General features: G+C 35.4%; 1 protein-coding gene across 1 annotated transcript in view; it reads right to left on the bottom strand.

Annotated features, from left to right (window-relative positions):
* RASSF9 (Ras association (RalGDS/AF-6) domain family (N-terminal) member 9) overlaps nt 1-1,621 on the bottom strand; it is a 48,132-nt gene extending 46,511 nt beyond the window's left edge. The window contains exon 1 of the mRNA XM_012651711.1: nt 1,238-1,621. Coding sequence (XP_012507165.1) covers nt 1,238-1,284 — 47 coding nt within the window. The 5' untranslated portion in view covers nt 1,285-1,621. The remainder of the gene's footprint in view (nt 1-1,237) is intronic.
* Nucleotides 1,622-17,139: the final 15,518 nt, after the last annotated feature.

The raw sequence follows: 17,139 nt of genomic DNA, 5'->3' as shown, positions 1-17,139 counted from the left end.
ATAGTTTCACTACCTATAATTATCATAAATATCATATTTGCAATATATCATAAAGTTATTAGAAAATAAAACTGGTTTCAAAAGTTTCACAGTATTTATTATGGCTGTTTTAGCTTCTTAAGGAAATTTAGTCAACTTAATCGTGAATACATTTGGATAGAGTTAATAACAGAATTTTTGAAGTAGACATTTATGCACCAAATAAAATATGGAGATTTATTTTAAAGTTGTATCACTCTATATTGTCATGCAGACACTTTAAAATAATTATATCATTTTCTACCATGTAATTGTATCCTTCTAAACTTACACTAAGCAAATTATGACAAGTACAAACAGGTATGATTGAGAGAAGAGTAGTGGAAAAGACCCTATGTCAAAACAAATATATTTTTTTAAAAAGCCCATGTCTAAAATTATCCCCACATTTTTTGGCATAAAAAATGTAACATTTGAGGTGTAAATAAAATATTTAAGGACTGAAACACACATACTGGCTCAAGAAAAATCTGTATGTCTGTTTTAAGTACATTTATTTATACTTTGGGCATTTCGGGCTTGAAATATTGAATCAAAGAAAAGTAAAATAGTAATAAGGATTAGGGAGGACAGCTGCTTGAATTCTCTTTTAATGCCTAAACCACCTATAGTTCTGAAAGATTTTCGAAAGAATCACTTCACACAAAGTTTCTCTACAGAGTATTTTCACTTTGGGAACTTTCCAAGTTTCAGGAATGTCCCACTCTCAGGGGAGCCAAAGCATTGTTTCTGGATTGTATTAGCAGCCCTGTTTCTCATTCTAATTAGTGACTATGAAGTCTAGTTATATCGTCATGTCATCAAAATTTTAACCCTTTCTGTAATATTCATTTTGTCTGAAGAAAATTACACTTGTCATCCTACTACCCTCAAAGGTTCAGGGCAATAAAAAGAGAAATTGTTGGTGTTGCTAGTTGTGGAATCAGGACTGGTCAAGGCGGGGGGCGGGGGGGAGTCAAAAATATTCACTATTTTCTGCGATCCTTGAGATGGCCACTGCCATCATCAATACTGGGACACTATTTTTATTCTCTGGGTATTCATATTAGCCTAACTCCCTAGAACTTTGGCCCCCAAACGCAGTTTTCATCAGAATCTAACTGTAACAAAACACATATTTTCACACGAAGGATCCCGAGTGAACACACACACACACACACACACACACACACACACACACACGCACGCTTGACTTTACCGGTTTTTATGCCGAGTCTTTAGCAAGTTTCTTCCAAAAGGAGACATGGTCTGTCGGGCAAGTGAATAATTAGGAGCGTATCTTAAAGTGATCTGGGGGTGGGGATATCTGGATTTCTAGGGTGACAGGAGGAGCGCTGGAAGCTTTCTCTTCACCTCCTCGGATGTTCCTGGCGTTCAGCTCATTAGTAGCCGCTGAGAGAGTTGCTGGAAGTTGTGCAACTGCTGCTTAACTTTTAACTGCGGGATTGTTGTGGCTGCTGCACCTTTGGAGACCTGCCCAGCTTCAGCCTCAAAGAAGGCGTTTGGAAGCAGGAAAAGAAAAAAAGAGAGAGAGAGAAGAGAGAGGAAGGGAGGGGGACTCTATTGTGTTCTGCAGTTATTTACAGACTAGCTAAACTTTAAGAACTGCCAACCCCACAGGCATGGTTAATACCCATGGAATAGGAATTTCACTAGGTTTGGAAACCCCCTTCACGCGTCTTCCACACCCAACCACACAAGGTGTACTGAACACACATAAAAGGATTAAAAGTAACTACCCACCACCTCCAGGCCAGCTCCAGTCCGCGAAAAGTAATCTGATCAAGGCAAGCGTGAGTGAGGGCCAAGAAATCTTTGCCTACAGTTTAGACCCAAAAATCCCCTGCCCAGGGTGTCAGCGCTTTCAAACACGTTAAGGGGGAGCGAAGAAGCTGGAGATTGTAGCAAGGAGGACTCACAGAACACTCGGGATTTTAAATCCCTCAATTCATAGTTACAAGAGCTTCCTCCAGCCCCTTCCTCCCCACTCCCAAGTTCACTTTTCAAAAGCTGAAGGACCTGAAGGACGAAAGGGCTCCAGGACTGACTGATCACAACCTTGGCCTTGGAACCAGCTGGGGTTTTTGAGACTCCCGCGGCGTTTGTGCTGACCCCTGCCTCATCTTTGGCATTTACTGGGCCTTTAGGGCCACGGGAGTTTCAGAGGAAAAGCAGATTGTTTGCTCCCGCCCTCAAGTAGTAAAGTGAGAGAGGACACACCTCGAGGACTCCATGGAACTCAAAGTGTGCAGTGAAAGTCCAATGGAGGGCTGCCTTCACCTGATCCCGCGAGAGCTCGAACCCAGGACCGGGCAGCGGGCGGGGACAGAGCCGGGCGAGGGAGGCGGCTGCTGGCGCCCCGGGCGGCATCGACCTGTGCCTGGGACCCGCGGGGCCCTGGGAAAGTGCTGTCTGGGGCCGAGGGCCGGGAGAGTTTTCCCAGGACCTTATTTCTAGGATTTCGCCCCCTAACCACTCCCCGCCCCCACCCCTCCACGCTTCTAATCGGGGCCTTCCGCAGCGGTGGACGGTGAGGGAGGGAAGCAGGGAAAAGAAAACCAACAGACTGTGGGTTCATTCTGAGTTACACTTCTGGCTGGCGAGGCTCTGTGCCTTGGCAAAGAAGATGGATGGCTCATACTTTCTTTGGGAGCTCACCCCCCACCCCCAACAACAGCCAACTAACTAAAAGTGATCTCGAAGGTTTCCATGATCCTTATTCACAACGATTTATGCAGCATTCTACAGCACTCAGATTAATCATTTTTTCATTACTATCATAATTCTTCTCTAGTTCTCTATATTTTTTGTCTATTTCTATGTATTTAGGTACATGTATGTTTTGTATATTATTATTTAAAATGTTTTACTTTATAATGTTATATAATTTTATGTGATATCTATGTGTACCCCCAAATCATTATGAAATAAAAAACATTATGGTAGCCAATGTTATAATTGAATTACCTTTTTATATTCCTGGCAGATAAGATAATTTTAAAATACATACCCACCTTATTAAAATGGATTGACAGTCAATGGTTCCAGAGAAAACCTTTAAAATACCAAAAGTAGGAATAACATATTTTGTTATATAAATATATAGGTAAGCACCTTTATATATATAAACTTAAAGGTATATGTATATATACATTTTCCATATGCACTTTAGAAGCAATATAAATTACACAATGTTGGGTTTACTTCTGTTTCAGTTCTTGATTTTATTTTACTAGCACCTCTAAAAAGTGATTTAAACTATTATGGAAGTTTACCTAGTTATTCTAAGTTGTTCAAAATATAAACCTCCAAAGCTGTACTGTTTGCTTATTAATGTATTTATTGTAGTCAAGTTTATAAGAATTTTTCATCTACAAATATCCTTGTGTTTATTGTAGTTTCGGTTCTCCACCCTTATTAACACTTTATATATGTATGTGTATTGCACTTTTTAATGAAAGAGTTTCAATGGACAAAGAGGAAACAACATTACGTCTTTACTAGCATAATTTTATGTTGAGTTTCAAGTTATCATAAATGAATCTCATGTAGGATGTTGTTAATCTTCACATAAAATGTCCTATTAATACTTTTTCATGACGAGCTCTTTGATGTATAAGAATTGAAGACAAAGGGGTTTGTACACATTAAATGTATGCAATTTTTGTCAATTATACCTCAATAAAGCTGGGGGAAAAAAGCAAAGGGTTAATGTCTCTCAGATATTAAAAGCCGAAAGGAATAATAAAAAAATGGACACTGATTCCTAAATAGAAAAATAAGCAAACAATAAAAAAAAAATAACAAAACCACGTATTTTTTTAAATTTTATTTATTTATTTAGAGTCAGGGTCTTGCTGTGTTGCCCAGGCTGGAATGTAGTGGCTATTTATTTATTTATTTATTTATTTATTTTATTTTACTCAATATTGCACTTTTTTGACTAACAGTAGGAATGCAGTGGCTATTTAAATGTGCAAACATTGTGCACTATAGCCTGGAACTCCTGGAACCCAAGCAATCCTTTTGCCTCAGCCTCCCAGTAATTAAGATCACAGACATGTGCCACCTCATGCAACTGAAACCGTGTTTTAAAAGTCACCTTCACTAATAACCAGATGTTGTATAGTTAAATTGAAACAGGATTTTATTTTGCATCTACCAAATTGGCTAATTTTTAAAATGATGATGCTCAACTGTGTCAGTATGATAGTTGAATGTACTCCTCTGAGTGGTATGAAGTCACATGTCATATTTAGAAATAAATTTGGCTATGTATAGCAATAACCTTCAAAATATTCAAACTCTCATCCAAGTTTTTTCTTCTAAGAACTTTTCCCAAAGAAATAAGTTTTATAAAAAGCTTTATGCTCATTGATATTCATTTTGAGAACTAAGTGAAATAATGCATACAAAGTGCTGACACATAGTATTAGCCTAAGTACTAACTATTTTTACTATGGGATAGAGGGCGTTAAGGAAAATTATTTCAGACTTGAATATAAGGCAAAGAATGACTGCATGTTCTTACAAAGACATAATGGAGCATCCTCTAATAGTCCCTCTCAAAGATTATCCAATTCTCTGAAAGAATGCATTCTTTTTTTACTTACTATGTAGTAAGTAAAGGCTGAGACTTTGAAATTAGATATTAAATTATTCAAAAAATGGGTGAAATTTTTTGTTCAGGAGCAATACAAATGATTTTTGCCTAGTAGAAAAGATAACCCAAAGATTATGGTTTTACTGCACGAACTAATTTTAAAAGATTTAATTTTATCTCAGCATTCTGTCTTCAATTCACTATCCATATATGTCTTTCCTATCCACTTTTGGACCAGCTTTATAATTCTGCTGGATCCTTCATTAATGAGTTGTCAATCATTGACACTGGCCCACCATATATTTTTATGAAATGCATAATTTTAGCTTCCTGAAAATTATACTTTGAAAAACTATAAGAATATATCAATTCTTTTCTGAACCAATAGGAAGTCTTCATAGAAGAAAGATGGTTACTTATCTATATAATTTTTATTTTTCTTAAAACATGAAATGTGTAAAAAGGGTTTTTGATGGTACAAGATAGAATGTTCTTTCACTCATCTATGAATATGAAGCTCTGCCAAAATAGATAGAAAATATGTGTTCCCTTACATATTTATGTTAATATATGGAAAATCAACATTGAAAATGGTACATTATGCTTGATAATGAATGAATATTAAATGAATTAAATGAGAATTATTTAATTTATGGTTGAGTTAATATCAAAAGCTAAACAGTGTTAAAACATGTATTCTGATAGAAAACCCTGTTTTTGAAGGAATAATCAAGAAAATAAATGTATCAATTTTTGGTCTAGTTCATTTTTAAGGCATTTATATACCCAGCCTGTCTTCGCATTATAACAAGTCTTGATTTGCTTTCTGACAACTAAATTTCAAAATTATTTGGGCTGACCTTATGCATGAGCAGAATGGAAAGCTAAGGCTTGGTACTACATCCTAACCATTTACATCAATGTCTCAACTATCTTCCCCTTCCAGTACATAATAAAATCTAATCTTTTAAAAATACCACTGTCATTCCCATTAAATCCTTTTTATACTTTTTCGGAATTAAGTGCAAACTCTGTAGCCTGGTATTCAAGGTTCTTTAGTAGATAAGCTTTTCTGATTTTTAGCTTTAGCATATACAGCACCACTAAAAGGGTGGCAGATAAGGCATTGGAGTTAAGAGTATGAGTTTTGGAGCTTCACAGACAGAGATCCACGTCACAGCCTTGCCACTTCCTAGTAGAGACCTTGGGTAAATTACTTAACCCGTTTGAGCCTGTTTTCTGATCTGAAAAATGAAGAAAATAATAATAATACATCCTCATTTTCTTATTAAATGTAAGTTGAAGAGGATTTTTTCTTTTTAAAAAACTATCTTATAAAGATGTATTCTTATTGCTAGAAATTTTCTTTTCACGTTTTAATGATTAAATTGGCTTCCTGGTATAATTATCATAGGTGTCTGTTCTGGTAAGAGCCAGTTTTCCCCAGGGCTTGCGTAAAAAGAACAGCAGAGCTGAAATTCTGAGTCTTGGATTACACAGGTACTTGACTGTGAGCCAATTTGTCACCACTTACATGGTAATCTGTGAGGAAATAGCATACTAGAGAGGTTGTTACAATCAATCAGTTTATCTGATTTACTCAAAACCCCATTTTCAATTAAGGGAAAAATGATAAGATACAGAATCTCTTTTGTATGGAACAAGAGAGAAGAACTAAGAAATAATTAGAGCTGGCTAGAACGGTGGGACCAGAATTTGGGTGAGAATCTTCGGAGAATCAGGATGTGGCAAAAGGACATCGTGTAAAACAAAGCTATTTGTAGCAGAAGGTAGAAGAACTCCCCCAAAATTAGTGGAGAATAAATGGTTAAACTGAATTCCAGAGATGCTACTACTACTATTACTTTTATAATTATTATTATTACTATTATCTGCAATGAATATCTATCTTCTTCAGTCCTTTCCTGTCTTAAATTTGCTCATGGTAATAGAAACCATGTCTAAAAATTGGAATGGATGTGGCTTTGTGGCTTTTTTCACAAAGACTTTTAAATAATGGATGTAGGTGTAATGGATTGTAAAATAACCTAAGAGGTTTTAAACATGGAAGAAATAACTACCTTGAATGGTTTAGGTAAATGTCAGAAACAGATTCCATTTCAGCTCTAGGATTCTATGGTGACAATGTTCTTTTGATTCTTCATAAAAGTTTAGAATGACACTCCTAAGCTTTGTAGGAGTTATATAGTCAGGTGTCTAATTAGTCATCAAGATTCTATAGGCGTTTCTAATAAAAATAGCTTTTAACAATTTAAACTCAAAGTCTGCATAGCTGACTGATTGGGTGTTGGCCAGATACCTATGTCCTAAATAAAAGGCCAAATTTCTTTAGTTAGTAGCTATGGCTGTTATTAACTCTAACAAGATAAATTGACAAATCCATACCAGGCTGGCTGCTACCAGAAATCGTTTAACTTCAAAGAAACATTTGAAAGCTGTTAAACACAAACGCTTTAGGAAATAAAATATGTGCATATAAATATATATATATATATAAATATATAAACACACCAAATATACATTCACCTGCTATAGTAAATAGTATTGTAATATTATGTTGTAGTGCTTTACACAAGGCATTTCTATATTTGGTATCTTATTTGATCCTGTTAGATAGTTAGGATCTCTGGCTCTTCTAGGGACAAGCATGGGCTGCTTTGAAGCTGTCTCGAACAATAGCTCCACTTGGGAAGAAGGATATGGGTGGGCACTCCGTTTGGTGATGTCCCACCCTTAATCCTATCCCAAGCAACTGCTATACCTGGGAGAGGAGAGGATGCTTTATCAATCTGGGATTTAGAAAGTGATTTAGTGTAATCTAAGGGTAATTATTATGTCATTAGCTTGAATCTGCATTGTGGTTCAACCCCCCCAGTTGGGCTTTCAGAGAAGGAGCTCATATCTGCACACGGAATTTTAAGAGCACCTGTTCATTTGATAACATCCCACATCTCCTGAGAGCCCCGTCCCCAACCCTCTGCCCCCCAGACTGGACTAATAGAAGGAAACAATCTGAGAATTCTGAGAGAGTGGGTCAGTCAGTTAGCCAGAGAGTGATTTGGTCTTTCTCTCTCCACTGTCCTGCCCGGGGTTACTTCCAGTGGTATTTGCCCTGCTGGTTGATTTTTCCAAGATAATAGCCTGGACTTGACACTTTGGTGTCTCTGGTCATTCTTTGGCCAAGAGCACACCAAGAATCAAGAGCCGAGGGCCAACTGCCACCCTGACAATCCCAGTATAGTCAGCAGAAAAGAAAACATTTTCTCAATCTTATCAATAAGGAAACTGAGGCTGAGAGCCCTGTGATGATTGTATAATTACTGAAAACAAAATCAGGGCCAAACTAGAATCGAAGATGATTTTATGGTTAGTAAGAAACATAGATACCCTCTATGTCAAATCTCTCATTATAGAAACGAGGGACATGACACCTAGAGATAAATACACTTACTCAAGGATATTTATTCACATGGAGTAGAACCAAAACTAGACCTGTTGATTATAGTAATAACTCAGTTATAGCTTATTTTTCAATTGGCATATAAAATAGAACAAGATAAAAATCTAGGACTAAAGCAGACTTTAGAATTTATTCATGAAAATCCTCAATTTACTGCTAAGAATTCTGTGTCCAGAGGGAATAAATTAATTTCTAATCTTCACACAGTGGTAGGGTTGGAGCAAAACTCTCTTGATGCAGTATTCTTTTAAAATTATATAACTCTTTATGCTTGACCTATTTGCAATCATTTAAATGCCTAGGGCTCAAATCTCACCTCTATGTCATATTTTATGAAGAAACAAAATAGTTTAAATCCAATGTCAAGAAATTTGATTCATAGGGGTAAAATGCGATGTTTTTATACATGTTTAAAATGTAGAATGATCGAATCGAATTAATTAAAATACCCATCACCTCACTTACCTATCATTTTCTATAGTAAGACATTTGAAATTTACTCTTAGTTATTTTGAAATTATGATTTGTCAAATAAAAATATGAATTTAAAAAAAGAAAATAAATTTCATGAACTCATGAGGTACTAGTGGAATTTTTTTGAAAAAAACAATTAGAATTATAATTACTTAAATTGCCTTTGGAAATTTTTCTTTACTTGATATTTTACTTTTATTAAATAAATTTGGGACTGTTTTCCTTTTTAAACTTATTAAAAATTTGTTTATGTAATCTGCATTTAGCACTGTACCAGTTCTCTTGCCTGTAATAGGGAGAACATATTAGCCTCATATGTATCAGAGCACTATTTACTACCAATTGTTGTTGATTGGATTTTGTTACCCCCAAAATTCACATGTTGAAGCCCTAACCTCAATGTGACTATATTTGGAGATAGGGCCTTTAGGTTAAATGAGGTCATAAGGGTGAAGTGCTAATCCAACAAAGCTCATGTCTTATAGAGATGTGTGGTGTTCTTATTACTAGAAATTCACTCTTCACATTTTAATGTCTCAAAGACTAATAATCTTAAAATTCAGAACTATTATTTAACAAATGGGCAATGGATATGGAAAGAAAAGCTAACACCACGTGTTTCATGTCAGGATATCAGGCACTACTTTAGGTAGTTCAAAACGACAGAGGTTTGCTGCAGAGAATTGGTACAAAGGTGTTGAAAAGAAAAGAGAAACAAAAGCAGAACATCAGAAGCCACTATCTGTACAGGGGGAAATAATTTGAATATTCTTCAATTCAGAGCATTTAAAAAATATTGCAAAGGACATTCATTTGTTAGTTTAAAACCCTGGGGTTTGCTTCAAATATTACTAACACCAAAAATAAAAATAGTGTACCCGGTTTTCTTCCTTGTAAGGCATTGTGTGAGTAGGAATTGGAAGTGGGAATCTGTGGGAATTTGAAGAAAATATTATGTAATGACAAATGCTGATAATTTTTAGCAAAGGTTAAAAAACAGTTCAAATATTAGTGTTAAAAACTTGTAAACAGAATTTTAATTAATGAATTTGCTAATCATTATTCCTTACCATTTATGTTTGGTTCATGTTTAACAGAAACATTGACTTGAAGCTAATCTGTTCTTTGATACTATCAGTGTTTAATGGACACCTAGAGCATTCAAGGCACTGAATTAAAAGCCTGCTATTCAAAGATGAGAAGCACAGTCTGGCTTTCAAAATCTTGAGTTGAATGGGAAAAACAATTATAATATAAAGTATTATTCCTTGAATTGAACTATTTATAGAGTACGGTGGTGATATGAGGAGAGGTGGAAGCAATTACATTTATTAAGGACAGTTAAGGAAAATCACGATAACTCTGAAAAGCAGGAATTATTGCTATTTTATAAGTGTTAACAATAATGGTTTAGAATTATAATCACTTAAGTTGCCTTTGGAAATTTTTCTTTACTTGATATTTTACTTTTATTGAATCAATTTGGGACTGTTTTCCTTTTTAAACTTATTAAAGATTTGTTTATGTCATCTGCATTTAGCACTGTACCAATTCTCTTGCCTGTAATAGGGAGAACATATTAGCCTCATATGTATCAGAGCACTATTTACTACCAATTGTTGTTGATTGGATTTTGTTACCCCCCAAATTCACATGTTGAAGCCCTAACCTCAATGTGACTGTATTTGGAGATAGGGCCTTTAGGTTAAATGAGGTCATAAGGGTGAAGAGCTAATCCAACAGAGCTCATGTCCTTGTAAGAGGAAGAGACAAGTTCTCTCTCTCACCACTCAAAAACAGATAAAAGGTCATGTGAGGACACAGCCAGAAGGTGGCTGTCTATAAGCCAGGAAGAGAGCCCTTACCAGAAACTATTTTCAGGCATTTCGATCATGCAGTAAGAATTATTTAAGTAAATGCTTACTTGCAAGTAAACTGTTCACATTTTTTCTTTTTCCTGCCTAGTACTTTCTGTAAGCAGGGCTGCTTTGCAGATAAGGAGGAGGGAAGTGAAGAAGAGAGGGAAAATTGATATTAGATAATATAAGCATTTACTTAAATAATTGATAGGAGAAATGTTTTAAAGTGACTATATTGCTACCCCAATACAGTGGTTTAGATTTTAGTAGTATAACAAGGTTGATTTTAATGTGTAGCAGAACCCTAAAAACTACAATTTAGAAAATGGTCACCGATGTGAGTACAAAATTCACAGGGGTATTAAAGAAGTTCAGTGTTAAAATGTTAAAAAATATGTCCATAGATTCTTTTATCCTCCTCCTTTCAATAGATAAAGCTTGATTCCCTTTTTCTTGAGTGTAGACACATCTCAGTAACACACTTCTGATGAGGAGAAGTGGGTTAGACTTAGTGACTTGCTTTTAACAAATAATGGTAGAAGTGATAGTGTATCATTTTCAATATTAGGTTTAAAAAGATGATGGTTTCTGTCTTGCTCTGTGGGAAGTCATACTGTGAGCCTATGGAGAGGCACACATGGTGAGGAAGTGAAGCCTCTTGCCAATGGCCATAAGAGTCAGTGTAGAAGGTACTCCAGTCCCTTCAGAGATTGCAGCCCTTGCCTACTGCTTACCTGAAATCTTATGAGACCTTGGGACAGAACCACTGGCAAAGCTGCTCCCAGATTCCTAACTCTTACAAACTGCCTTAGTTAATAAATGTTTTAAGATGCTAAGTTTTGGAGTGAATTGTTACACAGAGTTAAATAACCATTACAATTAGACTCACTAAGTATCGGAGAAAGGCGAAATAAAACAACAAAGGTCAGTCACTTCTTAAACATTACATTGGCCAAATTTTAAAAAAGTAATAATCCCCCAAATCTACCAAGTGCACTCTATTGAGGAATATTTAATTAAAACTTCCCGTTTAAAGAATAATTTGCCAACATACTATCTGTAAAACTTTAACACATACATATCTTTAACTTAATGGTTCTACTTCTAAAAATCGAACCTAAAAGAGTACAGTATTATAAATGCCCCAAAAGGTGTACTTTTGCATCATTGTGTGCAATAGTAAAAAATAAATTACCTAACAACCACTTATTATATGTCAGGCACTTTCCTTAATGCTTATAAGAGCCCATGAGATTGGCTTATTTTGAAATCCGTTTTATGAATAAGAGAAACTGGGAACAGAGTAGTGAAATAACTTGCTCAAAGTCACAAAATTACTATGTGGCACAGCAGTGATGTAAAGCCATGCTTTTAGCAATTATAATAAGCTGCCTCTTACAAAGAAATGTATTGAATATGCTTTAATTGAATGTTTAAATAAATATTGCACCCCGTTATAGACTACTTGATATGAATATTTAAAAGAACAAGGTAGATCCATAGATATTTTCACAAAGTGACATCAGCAATCATTTTCTTTCAAGTGAAACTACATACCAAAGGTTGCCAACTAGAATACCTGAGGGTGTTAAGCAGGTTATACTAACAAATATAGTGACCTAGATAGCTCTAATAGATTGCCTCATGTGAAACATGGGTCCATTATTTCTAGAGTTTCTGATTTTTTCAAAAGAAACCATGAAAATCTGATTTTTTTGAAGTGAAAATTTGCCATATTAAATGAATGGCAACAAATTACATTTTTAAAAACGCTAAAACCAAATATAACATTTCTGAATGCAGACCACCCACTGTGTTCTAGATTGAAAACTCTCTATAAATTAACAATAATAAATTGAGGACAGTTATTCAAAGCCACCTGATCAAACTTCACTGATCAGTGATTGACTGTATTATCGTATCTAAAGAAATAATGTCTCAGTCAAAATGACCTTGGCTAGCCACTGAAGCATAGGAAAGTGGAGAGAAGGCAGTGACGCGTCCAAACAATCTCAATGCTAGTATTGCCCATCCTTAGAAACAATGTATCCGGTACTGATATAGTGTGGACTCTGCATATGCTTATAGCAGAATGGTTGAGAACTTGGACTCCTGAGCCTGAACACGTGTTTGAAGCCAACTCTACCAGTTACTAGTTACTCAAAATCTCTGTGCCTCTGTGTCTCTATTTGTAAAGCAGGGATGTAATTGTACCTTATAGAGATGCTGTGAGAAAATAATGGCCAATCTTATCATTTAACAGTCTTTGTGCTGACGTAACTTTCACAAAACCATTCCTGATTATAATAGACTTCCGTAAAATGAAAGAATGTCTTGGTCGAAGGGTGTGAGAGCAGACACTGTAGTAGTTAAAGATTTTGGTATAAATAAATAAATTGCTATTCTTTTTTATTTTTTTAATTGACAGATAAAACTATATGTGTACACTATGTACAACACATTGTTTGGAGTATATATACATTGTGGTATGACTAAATCTAGCCAATTAACACATGCATTACCTCAAATAGTTATTTTAGTGATGAGAAAACTTTGCATCCACTCTCTAAGCATTTTTCAAGAATATAATAATTTGTTAATCATAGTCACCATGTCATACAATAGATCTCTTGACTTTATTTCTCCTACCTAACTGAAATTTTGTATCTTTTGACCAACATCTTCCCACTCCCAACCCCTCCCCACTGAATCACCCCAGGCCCTAGTAACCACCATTCTACTCTTTACTTCTCCAAGTTCACATTCCACATATGAGTGAGATCATATAGCATTTTTTTTCTGTGCTTGATTTATTTCACTTAACATAATGTCCTTGAAGTTTAGTCATGTTGTTTCAAATAACAAAATTTTCTTCTTTTCATGGCTGAATACTCATCCACTGATAGACCCTTAGGTTGATTCCATATCTGGAATGTTGTGAATAAACACAGGAGTGCAGATATCTCTTTAGCATAGTGATTTAATTTCCTTTTTATACATACCCAGTAATGGACAGCGAGGGATTCCAGGTCTCTTAGGGATGAAAGTGGCTGCTGTTGCCCCTATCATGGTGCAGCCCAACCCTAATTTTCCATACCTGGAGGAGAAAGGAATACCCTATGAGTCCGTAAATCATAACTTAGTGTGCCAGCGGACTCTCTAGCCCATGGGCCAAGCAGCGTAGGTACCATAGAGTCCAGAAATTGACTTAGAACAACCTACATGCATAGTTAAGACTCGGGTCATGTGACTCCCAATTGTCCAATCAAAGTGGTTCCATGGTGACCTCTGGAACACGAGGGAGGTCCCAATCCAGACAGTATAAAACAAGAGCATAACCAGCCCCTCTTTTGTGCCCTTCCTTTGGCTCTCCCTTTGCTGTGACAATGGGTCCGGTTGTCATCTGTGGCATATGTACCATCCTCTGTAAACCTAGATCTTGCTCTTGCCCTATAATTTTATCTTTCTCTCTTCAGTAAACGTCATTTTTGTGCTTGCCTAACTTTGGTGTGTCTGGTCATTCTTTGGCCAAGAGCGCGCTAAGAACTGACATTTTCAGTCTAAAATCTGATGCTTGCTTTCTAACTGGGATGTCTTTTAGTTCTTTCTCTTGCCTAATTGCTCTGGCTAGGACTTCCAGTACTATGCTGAATAGAAGTGGCAAGTGTGGGCATGCTTGTTTTGTTTCTGATCTTAGAGGAAAAGCTTACAACTTTTCATCATTGAGTATAACGTTAGCTGTGGGCTTGTTATATACGGTCTTTATTATGTTGAGGTACATTTTTTCTATACCTAATGTGTTGATAGTTTTTACTATGAAAGATGTTGAATTTTGTAGAATGCCTTTTCTGCTTCTGTTGAGATGACTATATGGTTTTTGTCCTTCATTCTGTTAATGTGGTGTATTGTGTTTATTGATTTGCATATGTGGAACCATCTTTGCATCTCAGGGATAAATCCCACTTATAATGGCGAGTGGTTCTTTCAATGTGCTGTTGAATTTGGTTTGCTAGTATTTGGTTGAGAATTTTTGCATTTATGTTCATGAGGGATAATACTCTGTAATTTTCTTTTCTTGTAGTGTCATTATCTGGCTTTGGTATCAGGGTAGTGCAGGGCTCATAAATTGAATTTGGAAGTATTTCCTCCTCTTCGAATTTTTACAATAGTTTGGGAAGGGTTGGTATTATTTCTCTAAGTGTATGGTAGAATTTTACAATTTAACAGTGAAACCATGATGTCCTGGGTTTTCCTTTGATAGGAGACTTTATTACTAATTCAATCTCATTGTTGGTCTTTTCAGACTTTCTATTTCTCCATGATTTAGTCCTGATAGGTTGGATATGTCTAGAAATTTTCCCACTGCTTCTCGGTTATCCAATTTGTTGGCATGTAATTACTCATAATAGTCTCTTAAGATGTTTTGCATTTCTATACTATCATTTGTAATGTCTTCTTCATTTCTGATTTTATTTGTTTGTCCTCTTTTTTTTCAGTCAACTAAAGGTTTGTTGATTTTGTTTATCTTTACAAGAAAACAACTCTCCATTTTATTGAACTTTTCTGTTGTTTTCTAGTTTCTATCTCACTTATTCCTGTGATCTTTATTTTTTTTTCTTCCTTTTACTAATTTTGGGCTTAGTTTGTTCTTTTGTTGCTAGCTCCTGAGGTATAACCTTAGGTTGTTTATTTGGTATTTTTCTTCCTTTTGGATGTAGTTGTGCATTGTTGTAAGTTTCCCTCTTAGAACTGCTTTTGCTGTATCCCATAAGTTTTGGTATGTTGTGCTTCCATTTTGGTTTGCCTCAAGATATTTTTTAAATTCCCTTTTAATTTCTTCTTTGATCCATTGGTTGTATAGGAACATGTTTAATTTTCACATATTTGTGAATTTTTCAGAATTCCTCCTATTATTTATTTCTAGTTTTATACCATGGTGGTCAGAGAATATCCTTGATATGAGTTTAACATAGAAGATATTTTAAATGAATAGCACCTAAAGTACAACTTAGCAAAATTAGTGGAAAACAGCTAAAAACAGAATCTAATGGAAATTTATGGATTTAAATGTTTGTATTAAAAAGGGAAAAGGTTTGAAAAACAAATCTTTCAGGTTCTCACTCAGATATGGGAGCTAAATATTAAAACAATTGATCTCATAGAGACAGAGAGTAGAATGGTGGTTACCAGAAGCTGGGGATAAAGTGGGAATGGTTAATGTATGCAAAACTATGTTAATAACTAGATAGTTACATAGAAAGAATGACATTTGAGATTACAACAAAGTAACTATAATCAATAATAAATTAGGGTATACTTTACAATAACTAAAAGAGTGGAATTGGAATGTTCCTAACATAGAGAGATGATAAATGCTTGAAGTGATGGATATTCCAATCACCCTGATGTGAGGCCCAGAGAATTAAAATCTAAAGCCACAAAAGTAGACAGTTACAGAAATAGGATTCAAACCAGACTCTAGTAAAATGGTGGATCTTGAAGCTGAATGAACTCATTATATATACATTTCAATTTGTCTGCATTGTGAAAAACATTTTTGAACTAAATATTTGCCTTTAAAGATTATAAGATTTCCATACAAATATTAATTTCTGAAAAATCCTAAAAGAACCCAGAAGTTTTGACATCCAGGGTTTATGTTTTTAGGTACAAAAAAATCATCTGAAGCTCAGTAGAAAACAGATGACCCCCTTAAATAGGACTTCAATGGGACATGTTACCTGCCTGGTCCTCGTAGGCATTTGAGTATGGTCCCCTGACTTATGACCATGTTCATCCAACTTCAGGGCCAGTGAGGACATAGAAAAAAGATGATGATATTACATAGTAAAACAAAAGATTATATGAGTACAGATTTCATGATCTAGGAGCTAACAGATTTGTGTTTACTGGAAGGTAGCAACAGAAATGATCATGCCAAAATCAAGACATTGCACAGAATAAAGGCAAAAAAAGAGAAACTTGTCCAAAAAGAAAGCCTGTTTTATAGTGACCTTTTGGATGTGGTTCCAACTTGTGTGGATGCTGTATCAATTATAGAGAAACTCATAGAGAATAAATGAATTTCTCAAAATAGCTTATCTGGTGTTGGAGAATAACCTTCCCCTGGGAAAAGAAGTGAGGCCAGACTCTGAGCAGTTAGGACATATGTAATTAATAGTGGAAAGGTGAAGAAAATTTGTAATCCACTTATAGTATCTGAGATGGTGTTTCTTTCTTTTTGAAATGAAAATATAAGACTATTTTTATACAGCTCTTTTTAGTTCTAACATTTTTGGGGTCAGTGAATTCTGATGGCATTAAAATGTGGCCTAGCACTGTGAAAATTCATGGCTGGTGTTTCCATTCTATGCATACTCGTGTCTCCACCTAGAGTACAAAGTGGGAAATGTTCTCCTTCCCAGACAACTGGCTTCAACTCCCCTCAAGGGTATACAACCTCACTTTCTCCCTGATTATTCCAGCTGTACTTTCTAATTGTCTACCCAGTTAAAACAATTCAATGTATGCAGAATCTATTTAATTTTCACATAGTCCTTGTAATAAGAAGGACTACGAGATCAAAAGTCTATATATTTAAGATGTGTAACGCACTTAAGCCTGAATAGAGAGAAAAACATAGTTAAACTGATGCATTAGAATCAAAATGTTGAAGAGAGAAA

This window comes from Propithecus coquereli, unplaced genomic scaffold, assembly GCF_000956105.1.
Source record: "Propithecus coquereli isolate 6110/MARCELLA unplaced genomic scaffold, Pcoq_1.0 Scaffold363, whole genome shotgun sequence".
Classification (NCBI taxonomy): domain Eukaryota; kingdom Metazoa; phylum Chordata; class Mammalia; order Primates; family Indriidae; genus Propithecus; species Propithecus coquereli.
Note: the sequence above shows the minus strand (reverse complement) of the source record. Positions and strands in the feature narration are given on the sequence as shown.